Source organism: Alligator mississippiensis, chromosome 3 (assembly GCF_030867095.1).
Source record: "Alligator mississippiensis isolate rAllMis1 chromosome 3, rAllMis1, whole genome shotgun sequence".
In the NCBI taxonomy this organism is placed as follows: Eukaryota; Metazoa; Chordata; order Crocodylia; family Alligatoridae; genus Alligator; species Alligator mississippiensis.
In genome coordinates this window covers 178,669,068-178,683,560 of record NC_081826.1, presented here as the reverse complement: position 1 = coordinate 178,683,560, position 14,493 = coordinate 178,669,068, and the positions used below count along the sequence as shown (strand labels likewise).

The 14,493-nt window shown below is 42.4% G+C and overlaps 1 protein-coding gene across 2 annotated transcripts in view; it reads left to right on the top strand.

Annotated features, from left to right (window-relative positions):
- The window catches only part of LOC102561753 (ADAMTS-like protein 1), a 744,302-nt gene that overhangs the window by 702,876 nt on the left and 26,933 nt on the right, over positions 1–14,493 (top strand). For both annotated transcript variants that reach the window (XM_019483696.2, XM_059724687.1), the window contains exons 10-11: positions 3,397–3,508; positions 10,133–10,271. In XM_019483696.2, coding sequence (XP_019339241.2) covers positions 3,397–3,508; positions 10,133–10,271 — 251 coding nt within the window. The remainder of the gene's footprint in view (positions 1–3,396; positions 3,509–10,132; positions 10,272–14,493) is intronic.

The window sequence follows — 14,493 nt, the reverse complement described above, 5'->3', positions numbered from 1 at the left end:
TATGCTAAACCCTGTGTAATCTCTCTTCTCATTTATCACATTCCACCTAAGACTGCACAGCTGAGTGGATCTTTTTGGTTTAAACAGTATTGTTTATCTTTAAAATAAAGAGGAAGAGTAAATTCTCCCCAGTGATATAATTTCAGTGAGCTCAAATTAGAGAGACCGTTGTTAATGACTTCCAGCATGATACTGCATTTATCCCAGGAGCACACTAGGCTTTTGTGAGCTAAGAAAGGTATTTCTGAAGAGTATGATTAATGCACTATCCTAGCACAAGGAATTAGATATCCTGTTTCTGACATACAAAACTAAATGATATTAATCCATACAAGAGGCCTCCCATTTGCTGAGGAACCTGTATTGCTACAGCTGTATTTTTTTTCTGTTGGGAATTTACATCAGTGTTTAATTAGAAAAGACCTGCGCACTCTCAGTGGACTAGAACTCTTGTAGCCCCTGCAATATTCTACAGCATTTCTGTGTTCCTCCTTCCCTTTTCGTGCAAATCGGGACTTACTGTGGTTTGTGATCATGTTTCTGCCCATCTATGGGGAAAATACACTTCCCACAATAGGGGGCTTCTATATCACATTGGCAGGGCAGACCTGCCCCCTCAGACCTGTTAGGATTAGAGGCATCACTGAGATTAAGAAAATGGTTTCAGGACTTCCCAATGCCTATGGTCACTTTGTAAGATACAGGGGGTCAAAAGTGGGGTCCCACAGCGATGTGTGTTGGTCCCTATTTTCATCACTGATCTGGAAATGGGGTGCATAGTGAAATCTCCAGGTTTGCAGATAATACCAAATTATTCCACGTAGTCAAGTCCCAAACTGATGGAGAGGAGCTACAAAAAAAATCTCATCAGGTGAGTTTGCAAAAAAAATGGCAGATGAATTCCAGTGTCAACAATTCAAGGTAATGCACCTGGGGAAAAATAACCTCAGCTATAACATACACAATATTGGGTTCTGAACTAGAACTCGGGCAGAGACCTTAGAATCATTATAGATAGTTCTCTAAAATGTCAGTATATAGTGGCAACCAAAAGAGCTAATAAAATGTTGGGCATCATTAAGAAGGGAACTGAAAACAAAATGAAGAACATCATCATGCCATTATACAAATCCATGATGTGCCCACATCTCGAATACTATGCACAGTTTTAGTCCTCATATCTTTAAAAGGATGTAGTAGAACTAGAAAAAGTACAGAGAAGGGCAACAAAAATGATCGGGGGCACAGTGCAGTTCCCACACTAAAAAGGATTGGATTCTTCAGTATTGACAGGAGAAGGCTAATGGGGATATGACAGAGGCCTATAAAATCATGAAGGGTGTGGACCAAGTAAACAGGATCTGTTGTTCACCAAGTCCCAGAATACTAGAACTAGGGGGCACTGGCTGAAATTAGTAGGTGACTGTTTTAAAACTAACAAGAGAAAGTACTTTTTATTCAATGTTAGTTAACTTATGGAATTCATGGCCACATGAGGGGGAGGCAGATAGCATAGCCAGGTTCAAAAAGGGACTGGATAAACTCATATATTTATTACTGGCTATTGAACAGAATGGTTGAAGATGTGTCCTCTGGTATCTCTTGATAATGGTGGATGCCAGGGAAGGTATTTAGTAGGGGATAGATCACTACAGAGACATTTGGTTTAGTGCTCTCTGTCTATAGCATCCATTTCTGCCAGTGTTGGAGACAGAATACTGAGCTAGATGGACCATTGGTCTGACCCATTTTGGCATTTCTTATGTTCTTATGCCTAGTAACCTCACCTCCTTTCAACCCTTTGGGACCATTAGCACTCAAGCATTCCAACTGATGCCAGCGAATCTGTCCAGATGACCCAGGATAAGGATACAGAAAGCACAATCATGCAATAAAATTCAGTGAATTTGTTTGGCCACAGCCAAGGACAAATTGCAGTTGCAAACTCGAAATGAAATGAAAAAGATAGCCAAACTTCCTCTAAATTTTCTAGCCGCAAACCAATATCTTGACATGACTGAGAGCCACGGAATTAAATATTTTCAAGATGTGGATGCCTCAAGTCAGTGGTCTATGTGCAACACCTCAACTCAAATACTAATTTGCTAAATGGCTTCTTATAATTAATAAAAACCAAAGAAGATAAATACATAGAAAATAAAGAACAGGAAGAAAAAAGAATGCTGTTATTTAACTACTACTCTTCCTTCAGAAGATGCATTTAAACTGCCTAAGAGCCATGTGTGACTCAAGAGCCATGGTTTGGCCACCCTTCAGCTAGTTTATAATTAAAACAGTATCACAGGAAAGAATGAGAAAAGGAGAGAGCATGTTGTGGACAAAACAAGAGATAGTCCTGAAACACTGAAGAATTTGATCTGCCTAATGGTAGAAGGTTGATGTAGTTTAAATATTTTTCTCTTTTCTGGCTGTTAAACAGTGTTGATAATTACGCCTGTTCTTTTTTTCCTTGTGTATTTTTCTGTTATAGCCTTCCGTCTTCCTTTTTAGGCCTGTGCTTGTACAGTAGAGTACAAACCCTTTTGTTTTAAAGAAGCTGCTCCCTGGAAACATCTAACCTTTATTTGAGTGAAGTAGGAAAAACATACTTTGTTTCATATCCTAGCATATCCCAGCAGTTGATCTCCAGGTATCATGAGGTTCAGGTCCTCTGTGAAGTACCTTTCTGTAAAGTTACCTAATAATTATAATCCTTATACTGTCATTACAAAATGCAGGCTGTAAAACAGGTAGGGCAACATTAACTAGATAAAGTCTTGGTTGGGATGATCTAGTTGGGGATGGTCCTGCTTTGAGCAGGGGTGGACTAGATGTTCTCCTGAGGTCCCTCCAACCCTCATTTTTCTATGATTCTGTGGGTGCCTGTACACAAGCATGGAGGCTACTCTGACATGCTGTAATTAGAGCATGTCAAAGCAGACTTGATTAATTGAGTCTGCTGGAGCACGGCAATTACCACGCTCCAGCAGCCTCCTGCATCTTGTGTATCAGCCTCCCACCACTTCAAAATGGTGGAAGGGGCACTTAAACTAAATTAAAGCTTGTTGAATCGGCTTTAGTTCAAGTGCCCTCACTGCCATTGTGCAGCAGAGGGATGCTGATACACAAGATGCTTTGGCATCTCCCCACCCCCAGACCATGTGTAAAAGTGCCTGATTCTGACTCACTCACTGTGCAAGTGCCATTTCATTCAGGGTTTCAATCTCTCTTTCAACAGGCATTATTCCACTGGTGCCTCTTGCTTTCTAATTACAAAATATCTCTAGTATTTCATGTAGTATGTTGTATTTACAAGATCTTTGCTGCAAAATGTTTCCACAGGATATTAATGCTATTATGTTTGGTGCGTTTACCTTTGGCATTGCATTTTTTCAGGTTCACTACGGCGGTACTGCTGATAGTACAGTGCAGTTCATCTTCTACCAGCCCATCATTCACCGATGGAGGGAAACAGATTTTTTTCCTTGTTCAGCATCCTGTGGAGGAGGTAATAAATCACAGCTATATTCTGTAGCTAGTATTGTGTGTGTGTGTTAGAGATGCATCCTACCTACTAGATAGAGGTCAGCCATGTTCAGTTGTATAGCAGTTGCCTTCTGTGGCTAGCCTATGCAAAATTGATGCTTGACATTCTCCTTTCTCTTCAGTGATAGGAGCCTGCATTTTGGAACAGCGTCCCCTCAGTTCCATCCTTTCTCAAACTTTGAAGTCCATGTAGTCATAGTGAATGGTACAGCTATTTCATAGTAAATCTTTTTCCCAGGTCCTGGTGGGTGTGGGGCTGCTTTGTAGGCCTGTATGAATAGGGAAGTATTCAATTAAGATTTGGCCGATTTGGAGGCCAGCAATTTGATTCAGATCACTGTTCCAAATTGATTTGACCAAATTGTCTTCAGAAGATTTGGTGCTGATTCAGAGAGATATGGAGTTTTGGCCATAGAGTATAATGGGAATCACTGAAATATCTATAACTTTGTCATGTTTTGGCTGATTTAGATGAAATTTGCAAAGACAGTAGCTACTTCTGAGGGCATGAAGCCTGCCAAGTTTCGAAGAGATTGAGGTGCAGTTTCCCAGAAACCCCTGCACCTAAGTCATGAAAGCAAAAATCATGTCACATGTGTGTGTTAAGTCACAGTGGGGTGAAAACTGCAAGCAAGCTAGCCCCTGCTGAGACCACAACGCCTGCCAAGTTTCAAGGATATAAATGTAGAGGGTCTGGGGAACTTGTGTTGTGTTTTTATGTTTATATTTTTATTATTTAAATCCCCCCCCCCCCCTCGAATAGTTAGAGAATAGTTAGAGAAATATATCTTAGCAAGCTTTTGGGTTGAAAAACCCATCGTCAGGCCGAGGAAGCACCTGCACTTGTTGTGTCCATGTGCTGTTCCTGGATGGAAGGAATAGTAAAGAAGCCAGAGGCTGGCGTGCAATGCAGGCCAGAAAGCCAGTCAGTGAAATTGGAAATGGAGGCGTCAGGGGGTGAGGGACAGGCTGGGGGGGAGAGGGGGGAAAGGGGATGTAGCAGTGCATGTAGAAGTGCAGAGGCACCTGGGGAGTCAGATGTCTGGCAGGTTGCAGTGTGTCAGAATTCCATGGGTTTCTGTACCGACTACCTAGGAGGCTGCTGAAGTGAAGTTCATAGGCTCGGCTCTGAAAAGTGGTTTGTAAATTCAAACAAGCACCTAACCTCATCACCAGTGCCCCTCCAGCTCTGAGAGTGGGGCAATAACTGGTATAAAAAAATAAAATGGAAATAGGTACAGATGCAGTGAGGAGGGTGGTACTCAGTGTGTCTTCAAGTGAAGCTTGGGGAACTCCAGCTGCAGATTCATCTTCAAGAACACCAGCTGCTTTACCAAACCAGGATCCAAGCAGGTGCGATGGGGTGTCACAATGTCCCCAGCAATGCTGAACACCCTCTCGCTCGGAACACTGGTTGGTGGACAGGACTGGTGTTCACAGACAACCATGGCCACATCCTGCCTCATCTGGCTGCGGCTTGCCCAGTAGGCCAAGGAGTCGCAGTCCAGCAGCTCCACGTCCTCAGCGAGATAGGGTAGACACTGAAGCCTCAGTGCTTCCTCCCTGAGGCTGGGGTCTGGTGCACTTGGACCGCAGTATTGAAGCCATTCCCTTGGCCCACATTGGCAGTTGGTGAGATAGAGGAGACTGGGAGGTGCTGGTGGTGGGAGTGCTGGCATGGGAAAGTGGATCCCCCTCTTCCACATCCCCTTGCCTCTGTCCTTTTGCCTCCCTGACTCTTTTTTACCAGCACCTGTGTCCAGTGTTCAAGGGTTTTGGTGCTGTCAGTGCACATGCTCCTCTTCACCCTTGGGTCACACATGCCCCACAGGATGTGGACCATTCTGGACCACAAGAGATCCAGCCGTCTCCTGATGCCCTCCTTCAGCCGCCTCACCTGTACCTGCATGCCTGGTGACAGCAGCTTGCCCCTTCCAGGAACACTGATCTCCTGGAACTTATCCATTTGGTTCTCAAGTTCCCTCATTACAGGGATCACTTGGCTAAGGAGAGCATCGGCAGTGCTGAGGGCTTGAGGACCACCACTATCTGGGAGATGGTATCCCATTCAGCTCTGTTAAGGGGACTGCTGATCCCAGTCTCCCCGAGCAAGGCCATCTCATGGATGGCCTTGTGTTGCTCCACCAGCCTTTCCAGCATCATGTATGTGGAGTTCCACCAAGTCTCCACATCCTGCATGATTTTGTGCCGCGGGATGCTCAGCTCTGTCTGTTTGTCCCGCAGCATCTTGCCCCCCTTGATGCTGCTGTGGAAGTAGCCTGCCACCTTCTTGCATTTGGAAATGAGCTGGGAGGTAGTGATGGCACCATCCCTGGCAGCCCTGTCCCCCTCCAAGGCATCCCTGACTATGAGGTGCAGCCTGTGTGCCACACAGTGGATGCCAAGAAAGTTGGCATCACAGACGGCCTTGACAATATTGGCTCCATTTCTGGTGACCATGAACCTGCGGGTGAGCTCTCCTTGCCCAATGAGCCACCCCTGTAGGCGTTGTCTCCACCCTGGCTGCTCCAGATGTTGGAGGTGAAGTGCAAGGCACCTGCGGCCCTGCTTTGTGCAGCTCCTCCCTCATGTACTCCCTGCATGCCTCATACTGGGAGGGCACCACCATCCTGCTAAAGGTGGTGCGTGCAAGCACTTGGCAAGATGGGGCCACAAGCATCATGAGCCATTTGAATCCTAGCTGCTCAACTAAGGAGAAGGGCTAGCTATCCAGAGCAAGCATCTCCCCAGTGCTCTGGGTGATCTTGCTTGCCCTTGCAATGTGCCCCCCTCAATTTGCAGCTTTTCCCCACCACTCCAGGGTGGCCTGCCTCTGCTTTGGGGTAATGGGGGCTTTGGAGTAAGCAGAGGACTTCCCTTTGGGCACACTTGCACTGGTGCCAGGTTGAGGAGGAAGACGGGCAAGGGGGTGCTGCCTCCTGAGATGCAACAGCATTGCCATGGTGGTGAAGTGTTTCATCTTGCCCCGACTGATCTGCCTTCGGCAGTACTGGCAGATACCAAACCTGGGATCATCTGCCACCTCAAAATGATCCCACATTACACTAGTCCCCTGCTTCTGGGTTGAGGGTGGGGCTTCTGCTTTATCCCCCTCCTCAGCAGGCAGAGGCACAACAGCAGGAAGAGCTGTCTCAGCTGAGCCACTTCCCTCCTCAGCCCCTTCTGAGGCTACTTCCTGACAAGTAGACCTGGATCTAGGGGAACGTTGAGGGGTGTGGAGCACAAAGTCAGATTCCCCCTCGGCCCCCAGAATTTCTTTTGCTAGGGCGCTCAGGTTCCCTGGTTCCAGATCTAATTCCTCCTCTGGCAGTGGGAGGCACATGCTGGCAGATGAAATTGAGGTGGAGGAGACTGTTATTCTGCTGCTGGTGCCTATTTCTGGAGTTAGGGGAGGTGGTGTAGGTGCAGGAACAGGTACTGCTCCTACCTCCTTGCTTCCACCGGCAGCAGAAGCCTCATGGGTGCCAGGAAACAGGATGCATCTATGTTTGGGCAAGGGTGGGGAACTTGGAGTTCTACCTCTAGCTCTACCCACTCTGGCCCCTCTCCCTCACCTTCCAGAAGACCTGGCACCTGACTTCCCAGAATGCTTCATATTAATCTTTCCTGTGCTAGAAAATGTGCCTGTGTGTCATTAATAATAGAATATATGTCGTCGTCTTCTCTGAAATATGACTGACTTTGTCTGACTTCTTCTGTGTTGTGTTTTGTTTGCTGTTCTGTGTTGTTGTGTAGTGTACCTAAAATATCTATCTTCTTCTTTTTCTTCTTCTATGACTCTCTGACGTGTTGTGTTGTGTTAATCTGTATTTGAGTTCTGTGTTGTCTGTAGTGTGATTGTAGGTATGACTAATAATAACTATATATCATTTGATCTCTTCTGTGACTCTGATTTCTGTTATGTTAATCTGAATTTGTGACTTCTTCTGTGTTGTGTTTACTGTTCTATGTGTATTGTGCAACTAATATAATCTCTTCTTTTATGACTGTGTCTGACTTCTGTGTTGTGTTAATCTGACTTCTGTGTTGTTTTTAGTCTGTATGTAACTAATAACTATAATAATATTAATAACTATAATCTCTTCTTCTTGTATGAATGTCTGACTACTTCTTCTATAATGTATGTGTGTGAATGTGTAAGGTGTGCTTCCCTGCACAGTGATGGATCACACTGCTAGGGAAAACACAGCTTTCTTTTAAAAAGTTTTGGGAGGGAAAAACCGAAGAAAAAATATAAATTGAAAGAAATGGATAAGTAGAGGGATTCTAGCTAGTCACCTAAGCTATATCCAATCATTTCCAAAACCAAAAAGTAATAGGAGACTGACTAGGAAGCCAAGCCAATCCAGTAACTTTCAGACACTGTTTCTCAGGCAGAAACAGCTCACAAAAGGCACAGAAAGCCTGCAGACAGAGGCTTATATGCTGTTTCTATGCCCCTCCTCAGAGGCTCTGAATCAATTTGGAAATTTTTAAGTTTCTCCCAATTCAATTCGGATTCGGAGATTCAGCCTCCAAATCAAGACAAATCTTCTCCGAATCGAATCACAAACCAAAACTTTGCACAGCCCTACTGCTTAGTACCACACCATCAGGAGATTTTCATCCTAAAGCTGTCCAAAATATCTATGAATGTATGATCTTAACATAAAGAGACTCTCCAGTGGTTTGGATCTGATGCAATTTCTTCTACAGCACTTCTATCTTGCAGGTGACTTGGGGGACTAGGAAAATATAGGGAAAAACTATGGACTTCCCTTGTCATTCTGCTTTCTGCCTGCTGTATCAAGCCCTTCTGGGGCTGTTACTCCTATGACCATCTGAGACAAAAACTTAAGAGTACAAAGGCCTTCTTTACTTGTCTCCCCCTGAACTGAACTGTGCCAGGGCTGAGATAAGCCTTTGTTTCCAAGGAATCTTCACAACTGGTTTGTCTTTATTTTGGCCTCTTTGAATTTGTGCTTTACAACATTATATCTACTTCTCTGCTATCCAACTCTCTGGATTCAGGGAGAAAAATCCATATTTCCTTGAGTACCATCCTGGCAAGATGTCCTCCTGAGTATGTCTTGAGAACTTCAGGACATAACTCTCTGCTTCCTCAGTAACAATGTAGGGGTGAGGGCCTCTGTCATCCTCACTCCTCCCCCTCTCTACTCCCCACCCCCCACTTAAACATTCAGGGAAGCTGCAAGGTAATTCCTAGTCTCATGTGGGTTTTTCCGTGCCCATATGTTGGCTTGTACGTCCTATTTTCAAAAACAGTTTTAGGCAAGTAGTAATCCCAGTTGCAAAGTGCATAAGTCACTTTTGAAAAGATGACTTTGGCTCCTAAACTTAAGTATTTTTGAGAATTTTACCCCAAACTAACACCCAGTGAAATCAACTGAAAGGCTGTCATTGATGTCAGTGGGTTTTGGCTGTCACTGTTAGTGAATAACACCTCCAGTGGACTTCATTAAACCCTGCACTAGTTACGTCTCTATATAAATATTTTACAAATTTACCTTGCCATGTGAGTAAAGTAATTTAAAATTATTTGAACAATTATTTAGACAATCTGTAACAGCTCTAAAGATGCCCTTTTTAGCTCTTGCTGGAATTTACACAGTGGTAATGGTTTGATTGTGTACCAACATTTCTTTGGCAGGTTTTTCCTCTTTCCTTTGTTTTGGAACTATTTTAAAAAGTTGGACAAATCACCATAAAAGTTACATTGACTATAATGTTACCCTAGCAGAATTACTACTAGAAAGGAGAGGACAGAACTCAGGATAAAGCCCTATGGATGATACAGGATGGCTTTTTTAATTTAAACTATAACATTTTACACCTGTATAGCTAAATGATCACTTAAGTTTACAACCATTAATTAAATCCATCTGCATGCCCACTTGCACAGACAGGTTAGGCATAAACCTTTCAAAGCTGGGCCTTCTTAGCTTAATGTTGATCTCATGCTGGTTTTCCACTAGCATAAATAGGATTGGTTTTACCCTAGTGCAGAGAGAAGTGGTTGTGTTAGTCTCAAGTCAGGCAGAAGGCAGGGTAGAGATGCATCACATAAACTAACTAAATCAGAGATGCATAAGCTTTCATGAGCCTGAACTCAGTCAAATGCTATGAAAGGACATGCACAGAACAGTCTATCCAGTAGAAAGTAATTTGAAGCCCCCTGCAAAAAAAAACCAGGGAAGGGAGGGAGGGGAGAAAGGAGAGTGCAAGCAGTGCTGGAAGAGGCAAACAAATAATAAGCAATAGGGACAAAAGAGAGTTGACATCAATCAAGGCTTTTTGTTTCAGTAATTCCAAAATCCTTCATTTCAAGTTTGCCCTTTTTTTTTAGAAAAATGATGGTGATACGTTTAAATTATAAAACACAAAATGTCAGGAGTACTCTTTGTAAAATATGTTTTTGTAAATTGGGAATAATATAAAATAGCCTGTTTTTAAGTTGAAGGCCACAGGCATTTTGACAATGCTTCACAAAATAAGAGAGAAGAGAACTTGCTTGTATTTTGTGTCCATAGAGCTCACACACACTTTGTGTCTTTGGATGTTGCAGGTTATCAGCTGACATCTGCTGAGTGTTTTGATCTGAGGAGCAATCTGGTAGTAGCTGATCAGTACTGTCACTACTACCCTGAAAATATCAAGCCAAAGCCAAAACTTCAGGAATGTAACTTGGACCCTTGTCCAGCCAGGTCAGTCAGGTCTATAATATCTTATTCTTATTTTACCTACAATATATCTTCCTTTTACTTTAGCTATTGTGTACCAGATAGCATAAGGTCTACATGTTTATCCATTGTAAAGCATAGAGGGTAGTTCAGAGAGAAATGGTTGTTTCTTCCCTCCAGATTACTTCCTGCTCAAAAAGTTATTGTGAAATGTGAGAAAACAAATTGCTCAGGATAATATCCCATAATCAGTATGTATGTGTCACTCTGTTAGTGAGATCAGGACTGATGGGGAAAGAATTTAGCTGGCAGTGAGTAGCCATAACCACTAGACTTATTCTTTTTACAGGTATTAAATTTTTCCTTGGTTAAAAAGCTTGCCTGCAACCCCATCAGTTTTTGAAAATTTAATGCAGAATGTAGCCTAATCCTCAACATGCTGTGAACTTACACTAAAAACAAAAGACCCTTTCCAGCAATTTCTTGCCAAGAGCTTCTCTTTCTAAAACTAATAGTGCAACGAGTACAGGCACAAAATTAGATCTTCTAGCTTATTAGAGAATGAGCTTCTTGGAGCCATTTAAAATGCAGGTGGCAGTTACAACAGGCCCCATACTGTATGGTACCAAGTGCTTTAAACTTCACTTGAAGTGGATGGGAATTTAGAGTACTCAGTGTCTTGAAGGACTGAGCTATGGCTGTTCACAAACTACATGCATGCTCCGTGCTTCTAAACCTTCTGCCTCTGATTTTGGTGGTTCTGCCCTGAATATGCTTAATGAAGCCCAGGTACTGTGACTGTGGGTGTTCTGTGCCAGATTGGTCTTCAGACTCCAGGAATAGCAGTCTGAAGGCTATCAATTTGCTCCTCTGATTCCTGGGGATCCCCAGGCTGTAATGATACCCCAGCCACTTTACATGCATCAGTTACAAGGAGGAGGAATAAGATAGTTTAAGAGTCTTTTGAGCAGCTCAAATACATAGAGATCCCTTTGTTTTGGGGTGATTCTGCCCTAACCAGGTAAGGCAGCTTTAGACCAGGTTTGCACCATCAGAAGATCATAAAGCCAACCTAGTCCAAATTGATTTTGCCCCTTGATCTCTTAAAAATTGTCATACATTTGTTTTAGCTCTTCCTAACTGAAGCTCTTACCCTCTCAAAGATGTGTAGTGTTACTTACTTTTACACGGGCCCTGAGGTACATACTGTTTTACACCAAAAATGCATCTTTTAATAACCTTTAAAAAATTTAGAACAAAAATGAATAGAGATAGGGCTAATAGGCCAGCAAAAAGGAGGCAGTCTAAAGTTAAAGATGATATTAGTGCAATCCCATGTATTCAATCTTTGACATCCTGAACATGCATTGTCTTTTCAGAGGGGTGGAAGGATGTAATGGTGTGGATGAGAGACTTGATATTCCTGGTTCTTGGGTTTTTCCATCACACAATCCAGCCTTCTTTTGGCATTTATGTGAGTTATGTGTCTATTTGAGGGTGGAATTTGGCTCATAACTTCTCTCCCATAAAAAGGGCTTCTATTTATTTAGACATGCATTAAAGGGAAATGAGCTGGGAAGCTGAAGGAAGTTACAGTGCCATCATTTCTCCTTATTTCCTTTGTGGTTGTTACACGTCAAGGAATAGTCTGCAGTGACCAAAATAGCAGTATAGATCAATGCAGTCTTAAGTTTGCGCAGTTAAAATCACCAAAAGTCATGACTCCAAGAGCAATATTATCTCAATCATATTGCACATAAATTCTGTGACATACTGTAGTGATATAAAGCAATAACATATGCAACACATGTAAATAGGAGGCGGGTAAAAGAAATAGCATGCCAGCAAGTCAGTTGCTGTAAATCAGCAGAACCCTGGTAACATGTGAAGAGGTGCATCAATTTACACAAGCTAATGATCTGGCCTGTTATGTAAAGCACAGTCAAATTAATTCTAATTTTAAGACTTTAAGGCTTTCTTTTAATTGAGTTTGATTTTTTTTTAATTGTAATTTTTTACCTGGCTTTACGGTTTCCGTGATTACTTTTTTAATAAAGGGGGTAAAGCTGTGTATTTTCATAAAGGTAGTAGTTCAATTTATGTCTTATGGCTAAAATCCTATTTGGATGAGGGAGATCTTGCTCCTGCTGTTGCTGTTCTTTGTATAGAGGCCAATTGCCATAGCTTGGTTTAAATGGATCATCACTCACTTGGGTTCTCTAATCTCTAATCCTTCTTTTGAAAAAACCTGAAATATTTTCACATTTTCAGAAAATTGTTGGATGAACCAAAACTGCAAGACTGCCAACTTTGCAAAACTCTAGCCTGGTGACGAGAGCACTCTTTTGGGAGGGGAGATTCCTGGGTTCTGATTCCTGTACCCAGTACTGTTTATGGCATTTTCTCCAATGACTTTTCAATGCAAAATGCACAACTGGCTGTTGGAATCAGGAACCAAGGTGCAGGAGTTCCCTTTTGTTTCAAAAAGAAGGATGGGGAGAGTTCTCATCCTCACTTTAAGAAATTAACTTGGCAGGTAAGGCACTCTCCTCAGCTGAGGGAGGCCAATAACAGCAATCTCCCACATCATGGCTCAGTTCTCTAATTTCTACAATATTATGCAAAAGGTGGATGTCCACCACCATACCCTTCTCCTCAGAATACTATGTTTTGTATGCACTGAATGCTGTTGGCATATGTTAGACATTGTATGATACCTTGTTTGTAAATCCCAAACAGTCTTAGGTTTAAAGTGGGTACCAGGATGCTTAGCTCAGCCTAGGCAACAGTGGTTCCACTCATGTGCCATAGAAGAACTTTAGGCAACCAGGGTCTCTCAAGATTTCAAATGTCTAGTTGCAGGTTTTGTGGATTGCTGTCTTGTACTTGGGCACTTAAAGTTCCACCAAAGTTATATGTTTTCTGCCCAAGTCCTATTTTGAATCTTGCCTTCAAATACCAAAGTGATTGGGACAGTTTAAAACTCAGAGTGCACCTACATGTACAATTAGCACATAGCAATAAACTCCAGCACAATTCACACCAGAGTTTACACACACTCCTGGGACCACAGCATGTTGAGCCGGGTGTGGAACAGCTCTGACTGGCAGGGGACCAAAGGGTCAACCTGCCAACCCAGGACTGCTTCACCATGGCTTAGTGTGTTGTGGAGGGGCTGACTAGGCCATGAGGGTACTACAGTGCGGGGCTAGCCACCACACTATAGCACCCCAGCTAGCCCTGGTCAGCATCTAATTGTGCATTTCGGCACATATAACTACTCCGCTGTAGAATAGTACTTGTTCTGGACAGTACTATACTACAGCACAGTTAATTAATTTACTGTACCTGCACCCTAATATGGATGCATGTTTAAACAGTGCACTTTACTGTAGAACTAATTAGTCATCTCTACAATAACGTGCATGGGTAGATGTACCCAGAGTAAACTAGGTAGAGACAAATCAGCAGACTCAAATTGCTAGTTCCATTTTTTTCAGAGCTTTAGTGTTCTCTTGTCTGTACTGTTAAGGAAATGTTTCATGTCTTTTATTAAGACCTTTTTGCTACCTTCCTAATGTAAGCTGTCCCAGAAGCAGCAGCCTATCATGTTGTATCCCATTCCAAGAAAATAGACTTATTTAAATATCTTCAAATTATAGTTAAAATGGTTGTTATAATAGGAACTTGGGAACTTTTAAGTGTTTCCCAAATAGCAATGAAAAAACCACAGGTTATAGTGGAAGCTATTTTACAACTTCAATTATTACAACTTCAGCTATTTTACAACTGCTCTCTTATGAGAGCAGCACCTACTCTCATAAGAGAATATTTTACTTTGCCATTGATTTTAATTTTTTTTTTTTTACCTGACCTAGTTATTTATAAAAAAACCCCCTCTGAATTACATATGTCTTTTGTTGGAATTTACACTGTGGCTATGTTCCATGATATTTTTTTTAATAATTTAAAATTGCACATGCATAAATGTTAAAACAGGTGGCAGCATGGTACATGGGAGGAAACAAAAAAATAACTGTTGGGCGGATGTTAGGAAGTAATTTTTGTTTTACACGAGACATAACACTGCAAAGCTGTTGATATAAAGGCCCTGTGGTGGAAGAGAGACATCGAGAAACAAGGTTGTGTTGTCCCAATGTACAGGGAGTACCAGAAAGCAATTAGCTAAGTGCATATGTGTCCACAGAATACCAAGAATACTACCTTATTATTCTCAGATGTGACT